Here is a 27,081-nt window from a genome sequence, read left to right as displayed (position 1 = left end):
ATGGGGTCCAAAACAAAATGGACCCCATTAACTTTCACTGTATGAAAAAAAGTTAAACATTTTATATTTATACAATCATATTCTTTTTTTTTTTTTGTATGACATTGCAACGCATTCTCACCCCAAGGCGTCACCTTTGACCATGCTTCAATATTTGACGTTTTAGGCGCCCTTTACATGACGCGATCCTACGGCGTCATCTAACTGACGCTAAAGGAAAGCGTCAGTTAAAGGACGCGGTTAGGTTTAGGTGTGGGGTGGGGGTAGGGTACACGCGATCCTAGGGCGTCATCTAACTGACGCTAAAGGGCGCCTAAAGCGTCAGATATTGAAGCATGTCCAAATGCTTCCCAAGGCGTCAGTTAAGTGACGCTTTGGGGGTGAGAATGGGCTGGACATTGGTGAATAAATGATGACAGAATTTTCATATCCCCCTAAATGAAAACCCTGTCTTCATTTACTTATCATCATGTTATACCAAAGTATAAACTTGAATAACTTGCATTTAATATTCAAAATTGTGAAGGTTAAAAAAAACCCCATAAAGATACTGTAAAAAAAAAAAATCCAGATTTTTGGGTGAACTATCGCTTTAAGATGTTCCAGGTAGACTAAAGAGGTGAAAATGTGAGGAATATTTACGCAGAATTCCTTGGTAACATAATTGCTTTATAAATAAAACCAGCTCTTAGTATCCACATCCAACTCATGTTATACTCTGTCATGCTTTGTCAAACTATTATTTATTCATGCCGCATGTTTTTTTATGTGCTCTTGAAAGGGTCTGGTGCAGCACTACAGGTTTTTAGCTGAATGGACTCGCAGGCCGCGCTCTGCGGATTAGAAGATGGAATGCTTTTTGGCGTCTCAGGCTTCGAGTACTCTCTCTCTCAGGCATGAGATGCAGTAGTAATGGCTGTATAATGCCTACGGTGATCTCAGTGATGACATGAGATAGAAAGGTGTGAGAAAAGGGATGCTTTGTGTGAAGTGTGGAAAGTGCCATCTAGTGGCATTAAAGGCCAGCTCTTTCATCTTGCTGTGCACATCATCATAGCTTGCCTTTAAAGCTTGAAAGGACTTTCTCTCTTACATTTGGAAATAAATAGGCCTGCCATTAGATAGCTCACTTAACCATGCTGAATTTGCATCACCTACTTAACCACTAAAAACTACTTACCATCTGTCTGTCTGTCTATCTATCTAGCTATCTGTGAAATCCCACAATTCCATCAACAATTATATCCCATTCCTTATATTTCCCACGCTTGCAAATGATCAGACTCATTGGTGAAGTGTCTTGTGGCTAAAACGATCAACTAATACCAACATTTGAGACTTCAAATGTTTGCTGCAGTCACTGTAAGGAATGGATTTAGAAGAAATCAAAGGAAACACAGTGTCAAGAGCCAATGAACTGAGGAGCTTGATAGTTTCGAGATTGATTAGATGTTGTCATCTGATATGGAGTCCTCATCATGTTAGAGTCACTGACTGTTTCTGAAGACAAGAGGTAGAGACCCAAAATAATTTACAGACTTTGAAGAGACTGTCACACAAGCTTAACTGATCTCTCATAAAGATGTCAAGATAAATTGCCCTCATAAGATTTGAAACTCAAATGTCTGTGCTGAGCTGTAAAGGCGAGATGAGACATTTAGTTTACTGTAATTGCCATAAACACAAAATTACCCCTAAACCTAACAATTTAGAATAAACAGCTAAAAAATTCTGGTGTCTTTGTTGTTGCCCCTTGTTTTTCAGTAACAATATTTGATTTTTGCAGTAACAAGGGCATTCACACTGACAAAACAACTGAAAGTCATTCTGTTTCAATGAGAGCTGTCGATTGCAGCGACGTGAGTGACAGTGATCATTGCAGCAAACTTCATACAACTTAGAAGTAACAACTACCAATGAGAGAGAGCAGACGGTGAAGCCGGGTTGTCCGCCTTCTGATAGGAATGGATACAGTAGAAAATCTTTTTTTCCCCCTTTCATTTAAACATGAAAGTTTTTTTTTAATGATTTTAAAACGATAAAATGATAGAATATAAAACAAAAAAAGACTGGTTTCATAAACCAGTGCAATTCTGGACATCTTGGGCTCTATCTTGCACCCTGACGCATGTCCCATTCGTATTTTGCAACCACAGACGCACGGCGGTAAACTAGGAAATGAACTTGCGCTCCCTGGGCGGATCGGCGCAAAAAGGAGGCGTCCCTAGTGCTATTTTGCAGTTCCAGAAAACAGTTGCGCCACTGACCAGAAAAAAAAAAAAACTGGTCTAAGGTCAGTGGCTCGTTGCGCGTTGTTCACAATGCTATTTTAAATGCACATGCTTGGCCATAATGTAGCGGGTGCACAACGCGCATACACTTTGATTCTCTCATCAACACAGATGCAGAAGTTTTTATTTTTGCAAGTCATACATTATAACAAGGAAAAATATTAACACATGAGGGAAATCATTGTGGTTTACATGAAGATAAAAAAACAAAAACAAAAAAAAAACAATTACCCATTTTTTTAAGGCTAATTGTAGTACTGAAGGATCGGACCTGTTTGACCAATAGTGGCAAGAAACATGTATATAATGTTTAACCAACACTGATTTGGGTGGGTTTCTCCCATTGCCATACAACGTCACATCTCTGTCTTTCACTGCCCTGACAAGAACGTCGGTCTCCTCGGCTGTGAACCACTCCTGGCGCGCGCCTGGTGAACCCGCCATTATAATAACAATCCATCATGCAACATGCGCACCTGCTCTTAAAGGGTATGTTGGATGACGCTCAGGGGTGCGTTTCCCGTACAATGACATAGTTCGCTGCTTCACTACCATAGTACGATGCATCGTTGGAAAAATCAACTAGCTAGTCACGACTGTTTCCCGAAACCCACTGTCGCAAAGTATCGTTCAACCACGTTGGTTTCGCACGTGGTGGAGTAATAACTACTTTTAATGAAACTGTTTGAGAACCAATTAACGCTAGATTTGTTTTATATAAATTACAGACATGTCATCTGAGGACTATTTCTAATTGTTCTCAGTTGTTTTGCTTTATTACCAGACTCAATATTTGGCTCGTTCTTAGCCTACATACAGTAGTAGAGCACGTTCGCACATGTGCACTCTTCAAACATGTTACTTCAAATCTTTTGAAAAACTAAAAGACGTAAATTACATTTGTATGTATGCTGAATAAAAGGCACCGGTTGTACTGAATGTCAGCTTGCTTATTTTGCTCAAGATAAGGATTTATTACCTAAAAATGTCATGCAATACAGAAACGATGCCTCTAACCACAGGTCGAGAGCTGTCGTTCAAACCACCCAACTTTGCGATGCTGTTTCCGAATGTTCTTTGGATTGATTGTTTCGGGAAACACAGACTCGTTAAACTATGGAGATAACGACGGAACTTGCGACCATAGTTGGCTAACGATGCTTTCGGGAAACGCACCCCTGATTGGTTTATTTCACGTTAAGTCCAAACCACACCTATGAATAATGAAGCTATTTCAGACCAACCCCTTTTAAACTTGCGCCAGACGGTTAAGTGCCCAAGACCATAGCTGTCAACATTGAACATTGAAAATAAGGGAGTTTTCCCGGAATCCATCCCCAAAATAAGGGATTTTTTTTTTTGCACGATTCTCACCCACAAACTTTAAAAATAAAGCACAATCCTTAAAAGTCTAAGGTGTTCATAACTAGCCTATGTGTGAGAAAGAAAGAGACAGTGTCATTTAAAGGGAAAAAAATCTACATTTGGATTAGCATGTGTTGCTCTAGCATTTGGACAACAATTTCAACATTTAGCCTATCACACATCTTCCAAAATCCGCAAAATAGGGAAGTGGGCTGTGTTTATTTTAATTACATTTACACATTTTGTGTAGCTTTAAAGAGCCTATTTAGCCTGATGGTGGACCATCACTCAGAAGACACACTATCTTTATATCCTCCTGAGGCCCAGAACGTTTTTTTTTTCAAGTTTTTTTTTCTTCTTCATGTAATCACATTGTTAAGAGCTTAAGAAACAAATGGAAAAAAAGAAAATATATTTTATTTATATATTTGAAAATCTATTTATAATAATTATTATTTGTTTAAATTACATTGATATCTGAATGTAAAAACCTAGACTTTCAAACATCAAAATGTAATGTATTAATATGTATTCGAGTACAAAATTACATTCAGCTGAGCTAGCCTAAACAACGTTTCCTATTTTTTATTTATTTTTTTGCCTGGAAACGCAAAGAAATTCCAGGCAAAGATACACGCCTGCCTGTCGCGTGAAAAATAGGCGTCAGTTCTATTTCTAGCATGCACGCGTTTTCTGGAGACGCGCGTGTCACGCAGGCCGCGTGCAATAAAAACGGACACACCACGCAGCCAGTGTGTCTCCGGCCAGCGCGCGCGGCACCGCATCTGAGGATAAACGACTTCAAGCCGAATCTGTCCGAGCCCGTACGTCTCACACAATCAGAGAGTAAAAATACGGTATATTTTACGGGAAAATACTCAAACGGGAAGACAGCGGGAAAAGAGCTAAAATACGTAAGAAACCCGGAAAAAACGGGAGGGTTGACAGCTATGCCCAAGACCCGCCCACAAAGTTACTTGCGTTCATCGTTAAAATAGGGCCCCTTATCTTCTATCATTAAAAAAGATATGTTAACTACAGTGGTGTCCAGACACCTGAGACCACGCTGAAAATCCATAACTTACATAAAATGTAGAAATATTAAGATCAATATTATATAGTCTAGTAGAAATGCCTACGAGTAGACAACAACAAAAACTCGAGATATAATTTGTCAGGGGTTTCGTAACTTAAATACTTTTGTCGTGAATTCTTAAAGTAAATATTATGTGAAAATGACTGCTATTTTGTTTACATCCAATTTGATCCTGAACAAAGTTTTAGGCTTTTAAAAACGTTATGACATAAAAATTCTGAGAAATATGTAGACTCGAGCGGTTTGACGGCTGTCAGTGCGAGTCGGAGCTTAATGCTGCTGAACTGTTTCGCGAGTGCTCAGGAAGCAGGTATTTCGAACCGTTCCTCGATTCTCCGTGCCTCTTTCATTAGGTGGTTTGTAATGTGAGAGCGCACGTGACAGCGAGAGCAGCGTGTTAGTTATGCAAGTAGACGAAGTGCCTGTGGAGGTAATAGCGTGAGCTCAGCTGGGCAGGAATGGCGACCGAGGTCTCCCGGGGAAGCGAGGAGGCAGTGGACAGCTGCAGTCTGCGAGGGGGGCTGGCTGACTCACATCTCTGCAGGAAAAGGGAACCTGGGGATGGCCGTGGGGCGGTGGAGGCGAGGAGGAGGTGGGCTGCATTGGCCAAGGTGCCCTGTCAGGGGCCTACTGATAGAAATTACTTAGACCTTAAAGATGATTTCCCACAGAAGGGAGATTATGCCCGCCACATTTCAAAACACATTTCAGACTTAATGAATAGCATGAGCATTGTAAATTACACATTCACCAGGCTCCTCTCAGTATTGAACACGTTTCCCTCCTCGCCATGTCTGATTCTAAAAACATCAATAAGCAACAGCAATAAAAATGCAAATTCAAAGTTTCTAGTGCAGCCGTTATCAAAATGTGTTGCTTCTTCCTTGACGTTTTGCTCAGCACTTTAAGGACACTTAGGTTCAATAACATGTCCTGAATCCTAATTGGTATGATGCAGAAATCATCTTTCAATCTTTACAAGAAGAGTGCCACAAACTCTATGTTCCTGTTTGCTGTCCCGACGTTCCATAACTCTCGACTTTCAGTCGCAATCGCTTCTCCAGCTCGGTCGCTGCCCTCCAGAATTATGCCATGTCAAATGATTTCATCTCAAAAAGCGAGGGGGAAAAGAAACAACCTTCTATTCCAAAACAGCCATCTGGCAGGACAGCTCTCAATGTTTCTATCCACCTCCATCCAATTTCCCATTCCGGTCTCCACTCCACAGTCACTACGTCGCTGCGGATAGATCACACATGCAGGAGCTGGAATATTCTGACAGGCCCAATGTCCTCGCTGCCGCCGAATTCTCTGCGTGATTGATTCCATTTCTCCATCCAACATCCTCTCCCCCTCCCCGAAGCTTTCGCCTCATTCCTCCACTCGCTGCTGTCATTTGCTATTCATATTTCCTGTGCTCTGGGAAACTGTTTTTTCGCTTATTTCTTAAATTAAAGTGAAATAGATCATACATTGTGCTCTAGGTGTTGACATTTTCCAGCTCTTGTTTAGCTGCAGTTTCCTTTCCACCGTTTTATTTATTTTTTAATGTAACTCACATCTGGGTTACAGTAAAACAACCCAGAAGTGTGTGGGTGGTGCAAAGTGGAAGCAGATTAGAGTTTATTCTTATTCTTGCTTTGACTTTTTTTTAGAGCTATTTTCATTCACGAAAAAGATCTAACTCGACAAATTAGTAACTCTGTTTATAGAAGCATTCTATAAAATAAAATATCTCTTTTGCAATCAAGCTTTTGTTATATCAGCACGGGTGTGATAACCTCACATTTGGCACCATATTAATATGCAGCACAACAGAGCTCTTGCTTGTGATATTGCTTGACTGTTTATATACTTTCATGATGGAAGCGTTGCTGCCAAAATGGCTCATGTAGTTGAGGTTTGACTGTTCATGGGAAAAAAAGATGAGCACTGCAGAATTTCAAATAAAGCCTCATGAATTAGTTTAGCTGTGGGCTCTTATGTTAATGCATCCTCAACTCTTTATGTCATAATTCTGAAAAAAATCATCATCTCTTTTAAGTCTTGACATGACAGATGGAGAGAAGGCTGTGAGATTGCACGGCATCCCACTGCTTACTTACAAACACCGTACAGAGACACCTCTGCAGAGGATCAAGGCCAATTCATTTAGACTAGAGAACACTGTATTCTGTGTTGCTTAGATGTATTTTACAATATAAGTATGTATCCCTGAATATTGTGGACACAGAACATTTCTTCATTGAATTACAGGATGTCAATAATTGTTAATGGAGTTGGATGTGTTGGATTTTTTAGAGAACAGTTTTCTATAATGAAGTGCCTTTTTCTTGTTCACAAGATTATACAATTTACAGAGTGCAGAACATATCTGTATTAATTATTCAGTCAGATTTTGTGACTGGCAGCCCCTTCTAAATGGTTTTATTTTGGTCAATTTAGAAAGGGCTGCCAGTCACAAAAAAAGTAGAGGTCAGAGGTCAGTCTTCATTTGTTTGTTTGTTTGTTTTAACAATGAATAGGCTAATTGGCCATAATAGACCTGCACTGTAAGCATTAGTCTTAATTTTTTTTTATTTTGTTCTTATTACAATTTATCTGATGGCACTTTATTGTAACTGTAGATGCAGTAACTGTTACATTTGCTGTTCTATTTGCAGTGCTTTGAGCACAACATGCACACAGTGAATAGAATACTGTTTCTGTATTCTCAATAAAAGGCAAAATTGATTTATTTGAAACTTATATCATGTAAAAATATCGAGTATTAATTGTATCGAATCGTATCGCGGGGAATTTTGAAGTATCAAAAATAATCGAATCGTTGGCTTAAGAAATCGGTATCGTATCGAATCGTCATGAAGGCCCCGATTTACACCCCTATTTGTGTTGGAGATGAGTGGTACCCGCTGTTGTTGCCCATCCGCCTCCATGTTTTGCGTGTTGTGGCTTCACAAATGCTTTGCTGCATAGCTTGGTTGTAACGAGTGTTAATTTCAGTCAAAGTTGCTCTTCTATCAGCTTGAATCAGTCGGCCCATTCTCCTCTGACCTCTAGCATCAACAAGCCATTTTCGCCCACAGGACTGCCTCATACTGGATGTTTTTCCCTTTTCACACCATTCTTTGTAAACCCTAGAAATGGTTGTGCGTGAAAATCCCAGTAACTGAGCAGATTGTAAAATATTTAGACCGGCCAGTCTGGCACCAACAACCATCCCACGCTCAAAATTACTTAAATCACCTTTCTTTCCCATTCTGACATTCAGTTTGGAGTTCAGTAGATTGTCTTGATCAGGACCACACCCCAAAATGCATTGAAGCAACTGCCATGTGATTGGTTGATTAGATAATTGCATTAGTGAGAAATTGAAATTGAAATATATATATAAGATAGGCCAGATTCTAAGGCAGCATTCCAATTCACTCCGCTCTGATGTTCTGTTTTGATGAAAAAGTTTCTGGACATAGAGCTATTTCTCATCAAACAACAATTCCAAACAGGCACTTGTATACTACATTTCTATTGTCATCCAGTCTGCGATGACATTTTCTCGAGTTTCCTTGTGAACACTCTGTCTGTTTGATGCTGTTATTTGTCGTGATGGTGATTTGAGCTTAATCTCTGTGGGGGTGAAGTGCATGCTAGCAATATGCTCGGCTCCAAATAGCCAGATGTTATGCCCAGAACCCATTATGAGTTCACTTGGTAATAATGAGGCTTTGTAAGAGGTTTCCATGGTAGCAGCACAATGCCTTTACTTTCTGTTTTGCTGTGTCATGTTTACATAAGAGGGATTCCTTATGCAGGTTATTCAGTCTTAGGCTTTTAAACGTAATTGTCCAGTAGGCTGTTGTGTCCTGCTGTAAGAGGTTCCACTCTTATGAACTGCCTGTATTTTCTGTACATCCAACAGCTTGGTACATTCATAATTTCCAAACTATACCATTACGAACCAATACAGAAATACAATACTCATAACAAAAGTAGGGAACATTTTTGCCATTTTTATCTTCTTTTTTCTAGTCATGCCAACCTTTTCGTGCTTTATCAGGATTTTGTCACAAAAGGTCAGAAGAAAGTTGGACAAAATGGAAATTCTGTCATCATTTACTCACCCTTATGTTGTTTGAAATCAGAATGAGGCTGCCAACCCCCCAAGATTAATTTTTTGTTTAATCGGAAAAAATCTTGACCATTCCCTGTGCCCTCTTTTGTTTTGCGTTTTTCGATTGACGAGCTTTTATTCGTTGGTTGACTAAAAACAAAGAGCTTCCAAATGGTGCACAGGGCCACATTAACCTATCAGACGGTGTCTCTTCTTTCCATCTCTGTTCTCTGTGATTATGTGCTGTAGGCTTCCATATCCTGAGTCAGCAGTAGGAAAGGAGTCAGCTCCCATCCTTCTGCCTGCAGCTACTCCACGCAAAGGCCACAGCACCGAGCGAACGAGTTGATGGTCTGGAAAATTGCATTAAAACCTGCAGGTCTTATTCTTCCGTCCATCACGCACATCATGTGCTAAATCAAATTAGTCCAGTCATATATTGACACCATTTCTATGGAGAAACAGGTGATTTACAACCTGACTATTGTCGTATCCTTAAGTTTAATTACATGCTGGGATGGAAATGGGCCTTGGAGGTTTTTTTTTTCCTTTCTCTCAGCTACATTCAAGAATTTTAGGGCTCAACAATACGTCTTTGTATTGGATAAATCCTGAACATAAATGATAGTGTACCTGCTTGAGTTGCATAAAGGAGAAGTGTAACATTTCTACACCGTATTTTTGAAGAGCAGATTTTTTTTTAACCTTAACACCATCAAACATGCCATTGGTTGAGCAGATGTTGTTGCTGGGCTTATCGAGATTGTCACACAAACAGAGCAATGTTTTAATAGCGCCACAGGTTGTGTACTCTTTGATTTACTAATAGTTGTCTTTGCATAAGTAGCCTACTGTATGTTAACAAAATGACATACTTCACATTTAAAGAGTCTTGGTCTGGATGGCATCTGTCATTTTCTGACTCCATTCTTCCCTCCCTCTTCACTGGCTTGTCCATCCATTGTTGCAGTAAACTTTAAAATTGTGTATTTGATATTCAAATATTCCTCCTTTCCTTCTAAATTAAACCCTAGAGGTTTACTTAAGTCTACATTGGCCAGTTGTCTGGAGGGCAGACTTATACAGCATACACCTCCAATTTTGATTTTAAAAGTGTACATTTAGCCTTGAATAAACAAGTACAATGATACAGCTGTGACGGGTAGCGTGTGTAAACACAACGCTAATTGATGGACAACAGGTGAACATAATGACTAAATCAAACACACGGGAAAACTAAGTCACAGGGGAAACACAATGAAACATATAACTATGGCAACTGCACATAATGTCATCAAAGGTTTTCCTCAAGGTGCCATGAAATAGCATGTATCATACTGACTAAAAATATGGCACTTAAAATCTTGGTTTAAAAATATATATCCCATGCAATGTGTTATATTTAATTTTGCTATGAAGGGGAAAAAAAAAAATATATATATATATATATATATATATATAGGTTTTTTTTTTTTGTTTTTTTTTTTTTACGTATTATAGTTGACCCAAAAAGGAAGGGACTTTTAGCGCTCAGTAATATGCTCCCAGAAAATCCCTATTAAATACAGCATATCTAAATATTCAGAACCCGTGAAAGAAACTGAAATTGACAAAAATGACAAGGTGACATTTAAGAGAGTCATCCGTTCATCTGTGTCACCTTTAGTTTATGTTTGCAGGTGACGCCAATGGCCATGAGGAAATAGGCTTTGTCTCACAAACAATTGAATCCGACGTACCCAGAATCGTCAAAATGCTGCTCACTTATCAGCAAGGAAGCGTTAGATAAAGATAATTAGTGTGCAGCGCCCCAAGGCTGTCCGTGCTCCTGACTGAGGCATTGGGACAAACCTAAAAAGCGGACTTGAAATTGCTTCTCCGCAGTTATATGGAAAAGTCCAACTCCTTTCACACGGAGAGGTCTGACCACGGTCAGAACAGTGACACTCAATTCCAGCCAGTCCTTCTCTTGTAATTAACGTACAGCTCTAATACCATCTGATACCAATAAAGCACGCCTCCTGCCTCCTTATAATTCTCTCTCACTCAAAAGTAATTCAAGGTTTCAATGTGCCCGAATGTCCTCCTCTCCCACGAGAGCTGGCTTCATTAGACTACAACTGAATTCTTTCAGCACCTCTGAGCCCCTTCTGTGCAGTTCTTTTATGTTTTCCTGTGACACACATATGAATTCTAAATTACCTCAAATAAGCAGGAGAACATCATAAATGGACAACCTCAGAGGGGATCAAACACCTTCAGAAGGCCACCAAAGGAAGGCGAAAGGAGCTGGAAATATAAGGGAAATGACAAGGAGGAAATAGGAATGTGGGGGTAGAAAGAAGGATGAACAACAGGGAGGAACTGTGGTTCAGCTTGTGTGGAATTCAAAGGTGAATTGAGAATTAATTAATTAGATGTAGGATATAGAGCTGTGATATGGATTTGAATTTAAAAAAAATAGTATAGACTCAAAATGTAATGTACTGTATATTACTGTTATAAGGGTGAGTTCAGATTGATTGGGACACTTTAAAGGCATGCATTTTCAGATCTTTATATTATGTTTCTGGAGGTTATAGATTTTTTGCATCAAAAAGGTTCAAATATTTGTAAAAAAGTATCTATTTTTCCATCCTAATCTTTACTTTTTTGTATCCAACACTTCATTTCAAGGGGTGTTGCATCTTTCAGAAACGCAAGTAACCCTTTGATTGGCGAATTTCATCGCACCATATAACAGGAAAATTGTGAAGTCAAAAATTGGGCAATTTCAAATCATGATATTTCAGAGGGTTGCTCATATTTTAAACCGGAGAGTTAGCTTTGAGGTATAAAACTTGCAGCAACCACGTAAATGTGCAACTATCAAGGAAATGTTGATATTTCATGACCCCTATAAATTGTGTAACTTTTTCCAAACCCTACTATGGTTAAACAGACAGTTCTACCCTATCTCACGACCAATTCGTACGAATTCGTACGAATGATTCAAAAGTGGCTAATTCGTACTAATTCATACGACCTCGCTCGTACAAATTTGTACGATTTGTCTAAACCCACGTGACGGTTATGTTTAGGGGCGGGGTCAGGGGTAGGTCATTCGTACGAATTCATACGAATTTGCTAATTCGTAAAATATGTACGAATTAGCTAAATCGTACTAATTCGTACGAGTGAGGTCGTACAAATTGTTACGAATTAGCCACCTCGTAAAATTCGTACGAATTCCCGTGAGATCGGGTTGGACAGTTCTGCTGACAGTGGTGAGATAGTTACAGTAGTCAGTGAATCTGCGTCGTCCATGAAGCGTGAAGGTCCAACCAACCTCACTTTGCTCAGAGTGATGTCAAGCCCACAAAGCTCTACAGAAAATCACAGCAGAATTTCTACTCCGATCAGTTCAACAGGATTTGCACCAGCAATCATCATTATACATGTGGCATTATACAATACTGAATTGAATAGCCATTATAGGTATGTGTAGGATTCAGTTAATGCAGATCTAGAACATTTAAAGATCATTATGAAACATGATCCGATGTTTCTCCTGAGATTATAAAAATATATTTTTAAATGGCAGATAATTCATGATATTACAATTTATACTGTACTTCTGATCAAACAAAAGCAGTCTCGGTGAGCATAAGATTGGTACCTTTAGAATGGTAGTGTAAATCAAAATCTGAGAAATTGATTCACTTGATTGCAGACTTAACTAAAAAGTCCCTCCCTTTAATTGTACTGAGAAATGACCGAGATATTAAAGACATCTCTCTCTCTTTTTTTTCCTAATGAAATTATACCAAACAATTTCAAATGGCCAGAGCAAGGGACATTTCACAAGTGCTTAATGCGTGGTAAAAACCTTTGAGCTCATCTACTGCCGTCTCATTAGGTTTTGCACAGGAAACAACAGAAAAAAAGCCATCACTGCTCTGCATGCTCGCCAATGCGAAATGTCACCCAGACCAGGGAGCAGCTGTGCGCTCCCAGAGGAGGCTCCGTCTGGCTTGAAGACCCTGACTGTTCTGGCCTATAGCACACATGGCCTCCGCTGGACCATGGAGACTCTCAGGCTATTAATGAGGAATGGACAAAGGAGAAAGCAGACACTATTACCATTTGTTTATGCAGGCTTCCTCAACAACAGACGCCTCATTTTGTCAATGTAATCATTTATATTAATGTTTGCAAGAGATTCAGTATGTTTTTAAGGAGCTTGGGGGCAAATGCAAGCAAACACACTGGTAAAAAAAAGTGAATATAAATGATGGCTTATGCAGATCAAGTATTATTATTTTTGTCCATTGCAAACACTTTAGTGTTGACTCTAACAAGTCATGCGGCTCATCAGTAATGAATGCAGACACTTTGCAGTAAAATCAGTTTAACTGGAGTGAGTCAGGCTAGACAAACAGCATGTCTATGTTATATTAATGAGCCCAGTCTCTATTGGTTTACCCAGAACTTACCTAGAGGCCTAAAGGCCTCCGTATCCTGCTGGCTGAGGTTATGCATGCTCTTGGCCTTTGCCATTCTATTGCTTTAAAGGTCACAGCCTTGGGAGAATGGACCGCAGGATGGAGTCTGTTTTCTTATGCCTATTAAAGCCATCAGTCATCCCACTTCACATTTTTCCACTGATGGATTTCTCATATTCATTTCATGGACATTTGAGTTTGGAAGGTAAAGTTTTTGTAAAGGATAGAGGAAAGTGCCGATAATTTGCCTCTCTGTTCTCTTTTCATGCTCAGTTGGAGACTAAGCTGCGGAGGAACTTTATTGCTTTAAGATCCTGAGTGAGCCCTCCACTAGTCTAGGAAAAAAGCATTTGTAGCTGTATTTATAAACTGCTTATTAATGTCTATTAATGCTATGAATGATGAATTAACTGTTTACTCATGCTTAACAAATGATTAATAGCGTGCAGTTATTATAAAGTGTCACCCAAGTTGGTTCATATTTTTTTGTGTTTATATTATATTATTTTGTTATGAATATATTATACTGTGTGTGTGTGTGTGTGTTTATAATATAAACACACACATATATTACATAAACAAAATGAACTTTTATGTTAGACATGATTAATCACGATTAATAAATTTGACAACACTAATACCAACAAAAATTTCCTTAAAGGGTTAGTTCACCCCAAAATGAAAATTTCGTCAGTAATCACTCACCCTCATGTTGTTCCAACCCAGCAAGACTTCCGTTCATCTTCGGAACACAAATTAAGATATTTTTGATTAAATCTGAGAGCTGGATCACTCATCCATAGGCTTCTTAAGGGATCGAAACTGGCCGGCATCACACACATGACCAGCGTCTGCCAATAGTGAGCCTACGTGTGACGTGCAACCTAGAAGCTTTGCGTAGTTTCACTACGTGAAATCTCACGGCCCACGGAGAAGGAAATGAATAGTTGAATAAAGTAGTAATTTTATAGGTTTGATCATGATGTTCTTATCCAGTATGAGTCTAGATGATGGTTTAGCTGCATTTCACGAGTTTTGCAGCCCATTTTCACCCCCAAGGCGTCACCTAACTGACGCCTTGGGAAGGATTTGACCATTCTTCAATATCTGACGCTTTAGGCACCCTTTAGCGTCAGTAAGATGACGCCCTAGGATCGCGTGTACCCTACCCCCACCCCAGACCTAAACCTAACCGCATCCTCTAACTGACGCTTTCCTTTAGTGTCAGTTAGATGAAGCCGTAGGATCGCGTTATGTAACTGACGCTAAAGGGCGCCTAAAACGTCAAATATTGAAGCATGGTCAAAGGTGACGCCTTGGGGTGAGAATGCATTGAGTTTTGATGAGATCCACACTGGTTCCGTTGCTTTGTCCAGTCGTCATGATTGCGTTGGTAATTTATCCGCTCTACTGTAAACGGCATTTGCATTTTTAGTATTTCTTATTGTGATATTGTGATTTCAGGGAAGCTTGTGCGTTGTGGGACAAAGCTCCCAATTTTGGGACTATCCCACAAAATGCGGGGCAGCCAGTCACAATGTTCACACCTTCATCTACTTTTTCGATTTAAACTGAACTGATTTACCTTTTTATTTAACGGACTTTAAAAATTTAGAACCAATCTTCAGAAAAAAAAAATGACTAACTTGTAAGACTAATATAAGCAGATTATGCAACTTGCAACAGGGGACACATAATATATGGTTTTGGTGATTGTGCTTTTGACATTTGGAGAGTGCAGGAATTCAAATTCACAAAATTTTAGTAAACCCTTTTTTGTGAGAGATTGGCCCATGTGCTTTTCTTTGGTTTGATGAGTTTTATAAGTAGTACAAAGATACTTTTGAGCATCAGTGGGAGTTGGGAAGAATTATGAATTGCAAAGTTTATAAATATAAGCGCCAGCGATTAATCAGAATGTGCAATATTTAAATAGTGAGAGAAGTAGGTTTGTCATTCTCTGAATCCGTTTAGTAAAGAGAAAAGAACAAATCTGAATTTTATAAGTTCATTATTTACTCACCCTCATGTCCTTCTAAACATGTGTTTTACAGAATTTGTCCATTTTATATAGTTTATTAACTCTTTCCCTGACAACGGTTTCTGTTTTGGCTGAACTATCGCTTTAAGGCCGTAAGTGATTTTTCTCCCTGTCCCCTATTCTTCCTGTTTGTATAGGAGGCATCTGTTCTGAGTGACTCAGGATCCATATCAAAAACTGTTCCAACCCAAACTATGGTCGTGTCATTGCATAGCACCATTACTGATGTGAGAGGCTCTGGCCACATCCAGACAGGTTTTTCAGTCCAACCAATTTCACATCCATCCAATAACTGATGCCAAGCAGCTCTCAACACATGGCTGTCTGTGCCCCTCCTCAGGCTCCCCTAAAAAACAAAGTGAATTTCTCTAACCCTGCCTGCCAGCAGCCACTAATGGCATATGCAGAGCGAGAGTCATTAATATGTGTGGATGAACATGCAGAACAGAGCGATGAGAGGGCACAAATTTGTGGGTAGGGAAGCAGTAATGCTTGGCACAATGTTTGAGTTTGGGATAGAAATGTGCATTGTTGGTAAACCACAGTTAATTCCAAACTCAAACCCAGCCGACACTGAAAAACAATTCCATATAATCCCTCCCTTAGGCCTCATTCTGATGTCAAGATTGACCACTGGCTCTCTGAAATGGATAAAAAAAAATGAATTGATTGAAACATGCTGTTTTTAGGCAATGGATTTTTTCATTATTATTTGTATTTTATTTTGTCTCTGTGTTAAAGGCATGCAATATTGTTTAATTCATAACAATTAGTTATTTAATAGTTATGTCAAATAACTAACAAGTTATTTCATACTCGCTGCATTGTGTCTGAAAGTGAACCTTTGTTCATGACCATTCCTCAAGGCCCAATTGGCCTGCTTTGAACCAAGGTATTAGGCAGGCCAAAACCCCTTGGCCATTGGCCCATAGAAAGCCCAGATCAGGCCCGATCAAGCCCCAGAAGTGACGGTGGAAACGAAACTGGCCCTGGCAGGCAATTGCACAATCGGTTCTGGCCTGACAGTGGAAACATGGCTATTATTTACCAAGTGTTAATGACCCAACTTTAAATTTTCAACTTACATTGCTGATTATGCAAGCTTTACATTGATGAGTGTCCGCGCAGCTGAGATGGTGTGTGGATATCTGCATTGCCACATTTGTTACTTATGTTGTCATTAACAATTCAAAAACAGTCATGTCGCACTCGCTTTAGCTTCTATAAGCCTCTGGGTGGTTGGAACAAATTGCTTGTATGTGAAGATTCTAAATTAACTCTAAATGAAATAAGCAGACCATCACAGATGCCTACAATTTGTTTATAATATGCTTTGTGACTGCATAGCCCTCTAGGTTCACTTTATTTTATTTTTTATGCAACTCCAAAAATAAATTTGTCCGTTACAGTTTACAAGACTAATGAAATTCAGCTTCACTAGGAGAGTTTGTGGACAGGATTTTTCCTCCAGCTATTACCATGTATGGAACAAGTGCAAGTGAAGTCAGATGATCAACAATAACACAGGGCCAACAGAACAATTAGGGGCAGACTGACTTTATGATTAACTGTTTGCAATCATTATTGTGTAAGAAATTAAATCTGATCTGTTTGTTTAGACAGTGTTGCTAAAATCTGGTGTCAGATGTTAAAGATGAAATGATGAACACTAGTATTCAAAAGTTTGGGTTTTCTTTTTAAGAAATGAATACCTTTATTTTGTAAGGACACATTGAATTGAACAAAAGAGGCTGTAAGGCATTGATAAAGTTACAAATAATTATACTTCAAATACATTTTCTTTTGAACTTCCTATTCATGTATGTAAAAAAAAAACCCTTGTTTTCCTCCAAAAAAAAAAAAAAAGTTAAGCAGCACAACAACTGTTTTCAACATTGATAGTAAAAAAATACATTAAAATTAAATTGAATTTCTTGAGTACCGAATCAGCATTTTGTAAAGATTTCTGAAGGATCATGTAACATTGAACGGCAAATTTTATGATATCATGCTTTTGTGCTTATCAGACTACATACATACATACATTGGTCCCTATCTTGCACCCAGCACAAATTACTTTGCACACCGACGCATTTATCATTCCTATTTTGCACCCGCGCAAATCAGGCTTTTCCCTCCACAGACGCACGTCGGTAAACTAGGGAGTGAACTTGCGCTCCCTGGGCGGGTCGGCGCAAAAAAAGGAGGCGTGTTTCGGCGCAAACATTCCCTAGTGCTATTTTGCAGTTCCAGAAAACAATTTGCGCCACTGACCAGAAAAAAACCTAGTCTAAAGTCAGTGTTGCGTTGCGCGTACATTCAGATGCTATTTTAAGCGCGCATGCTTGGCCATATTACTGAGTGTGTATAACGCGCATACACTGTAGATGATTCTCTCATCTACACAGATACATTTCACTTTTTGCAAATGATACATTATTATAAGGAAAACTATTAAAACACGAGGGAAATTATTGTTGTGATCATGACGATTGTAAAAATAGGTATGAAGCTTACACATTTACCCAAATTTTTATATGCATGTTAAACCGAAACTAATTTGGGTGTGTTTTTCCCATCCCTAATGTCACTTCTCTTTATTTTCTGACCCTGACGAGAACACCGATCTCCTCGGCTGTGAACCGATTGTGAAGCGCGCCTGGTAATAATAGTATTGCGCCATGGAACAAGCACACCTCATTCATCATGCTCTTAAAGGGAATGTGATATGGCGCTCATATTGGCTTGTACACCCAAACCACACCTATGAATAATGAAGCTACTTCAGACCAACCCCTTTTAGATTTGCGTCGAGCGCAAGAGTCATTTATCCCGCCGGTTAAATAGCAACAGCGCCCAAGACCCGCCCACAAAGTTACTTACGCTTCGCGCTTGACACTTGCGTTTCAGATCGTTTAAATAGGGCAACCATAGGTGTAACCCTGGAAACCAGAGACAAAGGATTATTTGGGGAATAAAAGAACACCCTTGTGCAATTTTTTTTTAAATTACAGAACAATACATCCTATGCTAAAAGTTAGTCGGTGCACATCTGTCTTGTCCTGTTGCTAGTCTTTTTAATGTCTGACTTCATTAACGTAGACAACAGCTTGCAGGTCTGAAAAAAGAAAAATCAAACAGAGAAAGGTCAGCTGACTAAGAAGATGACCTCTGACCTTCAAGTGTCATTGATGGATCCAGTCGATTGGAGCTGTGGCCACCCTTACCATGAGTTGTCATTCTGATCTCCATACACCAATATATCCACCTGCTAAGGTTCCTGCCTCTGCACCTGTCCGTGACACTGGGGGATCTCGTGTCAGCAGCTGCCATTCTGGACAGCAGGATATCTGTTTGCACAGGGCAGCTGAAAGCAGGCAGCAGCACGGCCTGAGGATTAAACCATCGAGAAAGCAGTGTGGCATGATGAAGCTGTCTATCAGCGCATCGTCTGCCTGTCCTGTCACTGTCCTAACAGTCGGCAGAGAAAAAATATGGGCCGTGAGCAGGCGCGGTGGGTGCGTGCTGTGGTCCTTGGTAAAACGTGTGTGTGTGTGCGTGTGTGTGTATGTCTTTTTTTCTGGGGGGTGGGCGGGGATGGGGGTGGTGGCTTATGTTTTTTTTTTGTTTTGTTTTTTAATTTTCCAATTACATCACCCTCCTGAATGTTAAAACTGTTTTAGAGAGGCCTGGTTGCATTTCACAAACCTAAGAGTGTGAAAACCATTGAACATATATCCACAAATCTCTTTAAAATCGGGTTGCATGAAATTTTTCACAGATATATTCTAGAATTTTGAATCTAAAACCACACAATGGGTATTTGATTGCAGTGTGGCAGTTTAGTGGCAGGACAAAGGTAGTTAAAGGAAATGGGATATGATTATGTGTGCTTCGGTTCACAGACATAGTTAAATTAAAATTAGGGCTAACTACCAATAAAATAAAACAACACAATGAATTTAAATTACTTCCATAAATATACATTTAGTGACTGCAAGTTATATTTATATGCATGATGAAAGTTTTTGCATTTATTTAGCAAATATGCAAATAATTACTCTATTTTATATTTTATTATTTTATAATAATTACTTTAAATTTATATTTGTATGCAGATTATGAAAACCATCTTTCTCAGTCTGATTAAACAGGAAGTATTTCTCAAAAACAAATCACTTCAGTGTTACTTTGTCATGAATGTATTTTTTTTTTTTTTCAGTGGCAGAATCTTGCAAGTCTCAAAGGGAAAACGTTGGTGTATTTGTCATGTGTATCATATTTCTATAAATAACCACATGCAGTCTTTTTTCTTTGTGAAACATGCATGCACGGACACACACACAATTAAAACTTTTGTTTCTTAAATCCTAAAACCCATATTATCAATGTTTTCTTAGACTTTTGAATCTCTCCAAATGCTTACAATCCAGTTCAGACTCTGATTAAAATAGATTTCATTAGATGCATGACAGGCAATTTGTGGTTTACACCAGCGCGTCATCTTACACATAGACAATCTAACACATCAATTGGGAGGAGCCCATGCAAAGCCCAGTGCAGTCCCAGCTTTGATCCACTGCCTTCCATAGTGAGCTTTATGAACCGCGTCCATCTACAGTATACTTCTTTCCTCTTCAGTGAAAGCATGCCTTTCTTGCATAAATCACTACTATATGGCTTGTGTAAAATCAGTGTGCTCCCTCTCTTCCAGTCATTGCGGCATCCACACAGGGAAAGAAGCTGCTGGAGTTACGGCTTACAGATGGCCAATCAGACAGCGCAATTAGAATGAGTTTTTAGTGCAGTGGAAATCACTGTAAAGAACTCAATATTGTCCAAGTCTTTGCTCATAATTCCTCCATCTAGCGAAGAGGTTTTAGGAGCTTTCATCAGCTTTAGGGATACAGAGTGCAAAAATGAATGACTTTCACTTTGTACTGACATTGTTGTGTTCTTTTTTTTTCAACACACATAGTTGTATCCATATTATATGATGTAGGTAACATGCACATTACTTGTCCTTGCTGTGAGGGGACAAAGTGGTCTTTAGTTACAGGACAATATATTGCAACTGTACAGAGTAAAGCGAAATAAGGATCATTCATAGCACTCAGGTTATTGCAAAATGCAATTACACACAGGAAGTGTGTAGGTGTGTCTGGAGTGTTAGGAGAAGGAGTGCAGTGGAAAGAAAAGCCTTTACTTTCAAACCTGTTCCCATCTTCTCTTAACTCACAAAATGATTTGCGATACAGCCAACATTGCTTACAGCTGTCTCGATGTAGTTTCAAAGACTGCCAGGGATGACTGTGAAATCAAGCTCCCTCTTGTCTCTGCCACCCCAGGGAAGATACCTTCTCTCTGTGAGGGCAGTGTCTTTCAAAGAAATACTATTCCCATATGATTTCCTTCTGTCTTCATAGCTGGGTATTTCGTTTAAAAATAAATTAGTATTCAAAAAAAAAAAAAAAAGCTTGAGAAAACTTTAGAGGCAAAGCAGCTTGTGAAATACAGAATCGATCTCACCTACAGTGTTATCTAACATCAACATTATTTTATAACAACATTATCTTTAATGTTTTTTTAACATAAAATGCAACTCCCCCAAATATTTGTTCTGCACATTTTGATGGTTTCAGAGTTAATGGAGGGAGAACAGGGACACTTTTTTTTTTTTATCTGTCAGGTGGAAATTGGCTAATGTGTTTCCAAAGATAGCAGTATGTCACAGGAACTGAAGGGAAGGAAAGTTGTGTGCAAAATAAATTGATGGTCAACTAACAAAGTTAACTTATCTTCCATAGGTCCACGGACATATGAGTGAGGCATTGGGGAAATAAATACAATGGGATGATTTGAATTAGCTGTATTAGGTTGCACACTTTTGTATAGAATGAAACATGCCTTCACTGCTGCCCCATGTTGAACTGTATTTCGAATATTGCTTTTCTAATTTAAAGACTTTGTGAGCATCAGTCAATGCTTTCTTTTTCTTTTCTTTGTCTTATTCAGGGTGTACCTCTGGGCCCATAAATGAGACTAAAATGGTGGAAGAGAAGAAAAGACAAGAGGATGAAAGCCATCAACAATGCTCTACCCCGGGGAAATAAGCACAGGCCATTTTGAATTGGTGAAACACTAAGTCCCAGCTCTAACACTCCACTAGCGTGAAGACTTCTCCTTTGGAGACTTGACCTGTAAATGCGTAAGCTATGGTCAACGGGTTTAATAAGGGGCTGATATATCAGTGCAGAAAAACCCAACTCATGTGAAATAATTCTCTGGACCAGAGACTGAACATTTGTGTCCCTTGGCTATAGGGAAAGGGTTTATTGCCCTGCTCAAATACTGTGAGGCTCCATCCAGCCTAGTTCAAACTCAAGTGTTACCCCAAGCTGCTACCAACTGGCATCGCTCATGGCTTCCAGTAGGGCACCAGGAGCTTGCAATGGAGGCATGGTGAAGAGTGCCTTCTTCTGGTCTGTGGCCATAATCTTTCTGAGTCAAATAGGTGGTGTGAGGGGGGATTGCTGGCTCATAGAGGGCGAAAAGGGCTTTGTATGGCTGGCCATTTGCAGCCAAAACCAGCCGCCCTATGAGGCCATCCCTCAGCATATCAACAGCACCATAGTGGACCTTCGTTTGAATGAGAACAAGATCAAGAGCATACACTACTCTGCCCTTAGCCGCTTTACCAACCTCACATACCTGAATCTGACCAAGAATGAGATTAATTACATTGAGGATGGGGCTTTTTCAGCCCAGTTCAATTTGCAGGTTCTCCAGTTGGGCTTCAATAAGTTGCGTAACTTGACTGAAGGGATTCTCAGGGGTTTGGGCAAGCTGCAGTACCTCTACCTCCAGGCCAACCTGATTGAGACTGTGACACCCAATGCCTTTTGGGAGTGCCCAAACATAGAAAACATTGACCTTTCCATGAACCGCATTCAGGTGCTAGATGGGTCCACCTTTACCAGCCTGACTAAGCTGACCACCTGTGAACTCTACACCAACCCATTCAACTGCTCCTGTGAGCTCTTGGGGTTCGTTAAGTGGCTCTCTGTCTTTCCCAACAGGACAAGTGAACGGATGGTGTGCGATTCTCCTGCAGGAGTCTCGGGCTACAGTCTACTAAGCCAGAATCCAAACAATCCCACGTACCGGAATGCTCTGCATATGCTGTCCACTGTGTGCACGGAGGACTACGTGACTCCGTACATCCCTGTGCCTCCTGAGACCACAACTTTCCCTCCGGACTCAACACCGTGTGGGCTGGAAGACTGTCCTTCAGGGACTGAGCCGGAGGAAATCAGCATCAGTCCTACGTACATAGACTTGGATTTGAAACCAATCATGAAACTCAAGCAAGTGTCTCACACGAACGCAGTAATCACTGTTCAGATCCCTTACCCCTACAAGAAAATGTACATCCTTGTCCTGTACAACAACAGCTTCTTCACTGACATACATAATCTGAAGCGGCAGAAGGAGGACATTGAACTGAAAAACCTGAAACCCCACACTGATTACACCTACTGTGTGGCTTCCATAAGAAACTCGTTGCGTTTCAATCATACTTGTTTGACACTGTCCACTGGGCCTAGGAATGGAAAAGAGCGAGTAGCTAGTAATGCAACAGCCACTCACTACATAATGACTATCTTAGGGTGTCTTTTCAGTATGGTAATTGTTTTAGGGATTGTATATTATTGCCTGCGAAAAAAGAGACAACAGGATGAAAAGCACAAAAAGGCAGGTAGTTTGAAGAAGAACATAATTGAGCTTAAATACGGTGGTGAACTGGAGGGAGGAACAATATCCAGGATGTCTCAAAAGCAAATGATGGCTGGGGAAAGCATGAGCCGCATGCCCTATCTACCCTCCGGCAGTGAAATGGAGCAATACAAACTGCAAGACATCAGCGAAACTCCGAAAATGGCCAAAGGGAATTACATGGAAGTGAGAACAGGGGAGCACCAAGATCGAAGAGAATGTGAGATGTCCATGCCTGGCAACAGCCAAGGCTCGGTTGCCGAAATCTCAACAATCGCGAAGGAGGTGGACAAGGTCAACCAGATTATTAACAATTGCATAGATGCTCTCAAATCAGAGTCAACCTCCTTCCAAGGGGTGAAATCTGGTGCTGTGTCAACAGCTGAACCTCAGTTGGTACTGATCTCAGAGCAGCCTCAGAGCAAGTCTGGCTTCCTGTCCCCTGTCTACAAGGACAGCTACCACCACTCTTTACAAAGACATCACGGATCAGATGCTTCTCCAAAGCGTCCGAGTACAGCCACTGGTGGTCCGATGCGTAGCCCGAGGCCTTACCGTTCAGAGGCCTCATACAAGTCGGAGTCAAAATACATAGAGAAGACTTCACCTTCAGGGGAGACTATCCTGACCATTACACCCGCAGCTGCAATACTAAGGGCAGAGGCGGAGAAGATCCGTCAGTATAGCGAGCATCGACACTCCTACCCAGACTCCCACCAAATTGAGGAGCTGGAAGGACCGGACAGCCGGAAAACCTCCATCTTGGAGCCCCTTACGCGGCCTCGGGCCAGAGACTTGGCTTACTCGCAGCTCTCTCCCCAGTACCACAATCTTAGTTATTCATCTAGTCCCGAGTACTACTGCAAGCCGTCGCATAGCATCTGGGAGCGCTTTAAACTCCATCGCAAGCGACACAAAGATGATGAGTACATGGCTGCAGGCCACGCTCTGAGGAAAAAAGTGCAGTTTGCTAAGGATGAAGATCTACATGACATTCTAGATTACTGGAAGGGAGTGTCAGCCCAACATAAATCTTAATCTACTCAAGTGTTTGTCAGTGTCTTTTTCATTTCCGATGGACCACAAAGAACAGGACCAGAATGAATCCTTAATCTTGTGAAATCACACTCTAAAGGATAAATATTACACTTCAGTGAATTTCAACTTAGGGAAAGAGGTTTATGTACCAACATTAAAAGATGTTCCTTAAAGCAACAAGAGGAGAATATATTGCAAATATAATATATATATATATATATGTTGAAATGGAATTTTAGTATTTGATTACCGCATGGCCAAGTCCTGTGACAGTGGATTTGCTGTTGTGTACTGTGAGACTAAAAGAACCCAACAGTGACAGACATCTTCTGAAATCTTACTATTTCTTCTGCAGGACCATTGTAATTTATGGACCTTTTTTTTCTCCCAATATTTGAGTTTGTTCTAAATACAATTGAACTATGTACAGATACTGTTTCTATATTTGCAACATTTGCTGTTAAAAAAAAAAAAAAAAAAAAAAAAAAACTATGAGTATGATTCAGGTTTAGACCGTGGATTTCGGAGTTAGCTCCAGTGATATTATCTGTCTTTAAATGAATGTTTACCGTCCTGATGGATAAACATTGCACTGGTCAATGAAATGGCATATTTTCCTTTAGGCCACAGTTTACGCTACCCTGCTTTGCCAATTTTCTTTTTAATCCATGCCACTGATCAGACCGCACAATATTACACAAAGGCTTATATTATGTTACATTTGTGTATCATAACCACAATGTAAATCCGTTTGGTTGGGATGGTGTAGAGGAAACATCTGCATACAAGACTGCAGTGTCAAAGTGGAAGAAAATGAAAAGCAATGGAGAAGTAGAACATTTTGATACACATTCAGTAGTTATGTCCGGTTTGTTTACCCGTGAATCGGTCCACAAAACATGCACTTCTGCTTTTTACCTTACGATGCCTAATAGTGGTGAGGGGTTATCTGATCGTGAACCAAAGTGCTTGGGTGGCAGCTCATCACACATTTTCCTGCAGATGTTTCCACCAGTCACGAGCCAACAGCCCTATGGATGAATGTATTACATACATAAAGCAGCCTTTTCAGCTGTAATTTCTTTGCATTTTTTTTTTACAACCACATGATTCCCATTTTCATGCTGTATGCTGTGTTTTGATATTCATACTTCTTTTCAATTTCATGCATTTGTCATATCTGTCAAAAATATTTAATCAATCAGAAAAAAAAAATGTTTATAAACCTAAGGGTTTTGTTTTAGGCTTTCTTACTGTTTGGCGGGTAAAAATGCTTTTATAAATGTCGAATGCCACTGCACGGACCTTGTGATGATCAGCGCTGATCTGGAAGATGAGGCATGTGAGAAAGACTAAATTACCCAGCTGAACTATTGCCACTGGAGTTGTACATCAGCTATTTAGAGAAGTACAGGAAGTAACTGGGTTGTCCAATTTCTTTTTTATTATTATTTCAACCGCCTTAAACTTCTGGAACTATCTGTATAACTGTATTTTTCTTTGTTTTTTCTTTTTTTCTTTTTGTTTAAGTGTTGATGTTTTTGAAAATCTTCATCTGTTGTAATTTTTTTTTTTTTTAAAAAAGACAATACATTTCCGTAGATTTTGAGAGCTGTCAGGTTTATAGGTAATCTAGCAAGTAACTTACATGTTTTTATATTGCATAGTGTAGCACTCCTGTATCTCATTCAATTTAGAAATGTTGGAAAATCTGTGAACGGAGAGTATCATATACAAACAAGAGCACAATGAGTGTTATTTTGTATTTCTTAAAAAAATATATATATGTTACCTGCTTTCAGACAAGTACTGTGAAATAAATGAAAGGGGGCACCCATACTGTCAAGATCCTAATGACAAATTTTCTTTGGAGTCCTCTGTTTCCCCCTGTAAATGTTTCTTCGCAAAATCTCAACACACATTCACAAAATAAGTAATTAAAAAAGTAAATAAATAAAATACAAATAAAATACAAATAATACATATAAATTAAATACTGACTAACATTTGCGAGGCTTGAAGATAGGTTGTCAAACCAGAGAACCCAACAGATTTTATTTTTCAAAGCCCAAAAATAATGGAAGAAAATAATAAAAATTGTAGCCAGTGAGTCAAGAATCTCTTGCAGATACATGCAAAGCTGAGAGAGAGAGAGAGAGAGAGAGAGAGAAAAGCAGAAATAATGATTGATGTTGTTTATTCTGCATATCTGTACAAATATCTGTAGATGAATGTGTATAATTAATAATAATAATTTGAGTACAGCCACATAATCCCCAATATCTACATAATGTAACACTGATAACATATTAGAAGTTAATTTTAGAATATGTGAAGTTTTTGTTTTCTTCACATGACATCTAAACAGCTAAAGAAACAGATTTTACCAACAGTCTTTAAACCTGGGTCTAAATATTTATAGATTTAATTTATAATTTATTTTAATTTTTATATTTAAATTTATTCTTGAATAGTGGGGGAAAACAATGACAGTTTAGCAAAAAGTATATATATATATATATATATATATATATATATATATATATATATATTTATATCTATATCAATGCTGCTCACACTAGAAGCATGTTATATATATATATATATATATATATATATATATATATATATTATTATTATTTTTTTTTCTGCTTCAGATGTCATTCATTTTGACAAGAATGTAATCCAATACAGGAGAAAGAAAAAAAAAATCTCACCTGGCTGTCATACCATATAATTCAAGTGAACTTCACCTCTTGTTGCAGCAAGTCTCAGTGGAATTCTGTGCAGAGATTTAATTTCATTGACCAAAGGCTAAAGGCTGTGAGAGGTATTTAATCTAGTCGCATTCAGTGGGCAGTTCAAGCACTCTGCCTCCA

The 27,081-nt window shown here is 39.3% G+C and overlaps 1 protein-coding gene across 1 annotated transcript in view; it reads left to right on the top strand.

Moving 5' to 3' along the window:
- Positions 1-26,050, top strand: part of elfn1a (extracellular leucine rich repeat and fibronectin type III domain containing 1a) — a 105,443-nt gene extending 79,393 nt beyond the window's left edge. The window contains exon 3 of the mRNA XM_039675077.2: positions 21,404-26,050. Within this exon, the coding sequence (XP_039531011.2) occupies positions 21,809-24,202 (2,394 nt within the window). The 5' untranslated portion in view covers positions 21,404-21,808 and the 3' untranslated portion in view covers positions 24,203-26,050. The remainder of the gene's footprint in view (positions 1-21,403) is intronic.
- The last annotated feature ends 1,031 nt before the right edge of the window (positions 26,051-27,081 follow it).

This window comes from Pimephales promelas, chromosome 3, assembly GCF_988280905.1.
Source record: "Pimephales promelas chromosome 3, fPimPro1.hap1.1, whole genome shotgun sequence".
NCBI classification, from domain to species: Eukaryota; Metazoa; Chordata; class Actinopteri; order Cypriniformes; family Leuciscidae; genus Pimephales; species Pimephales promelas.
Note: the sequence above shows the minus strand (reverse complement) of the source record. Positions and strands in the feature narration are given on the sequence as shown.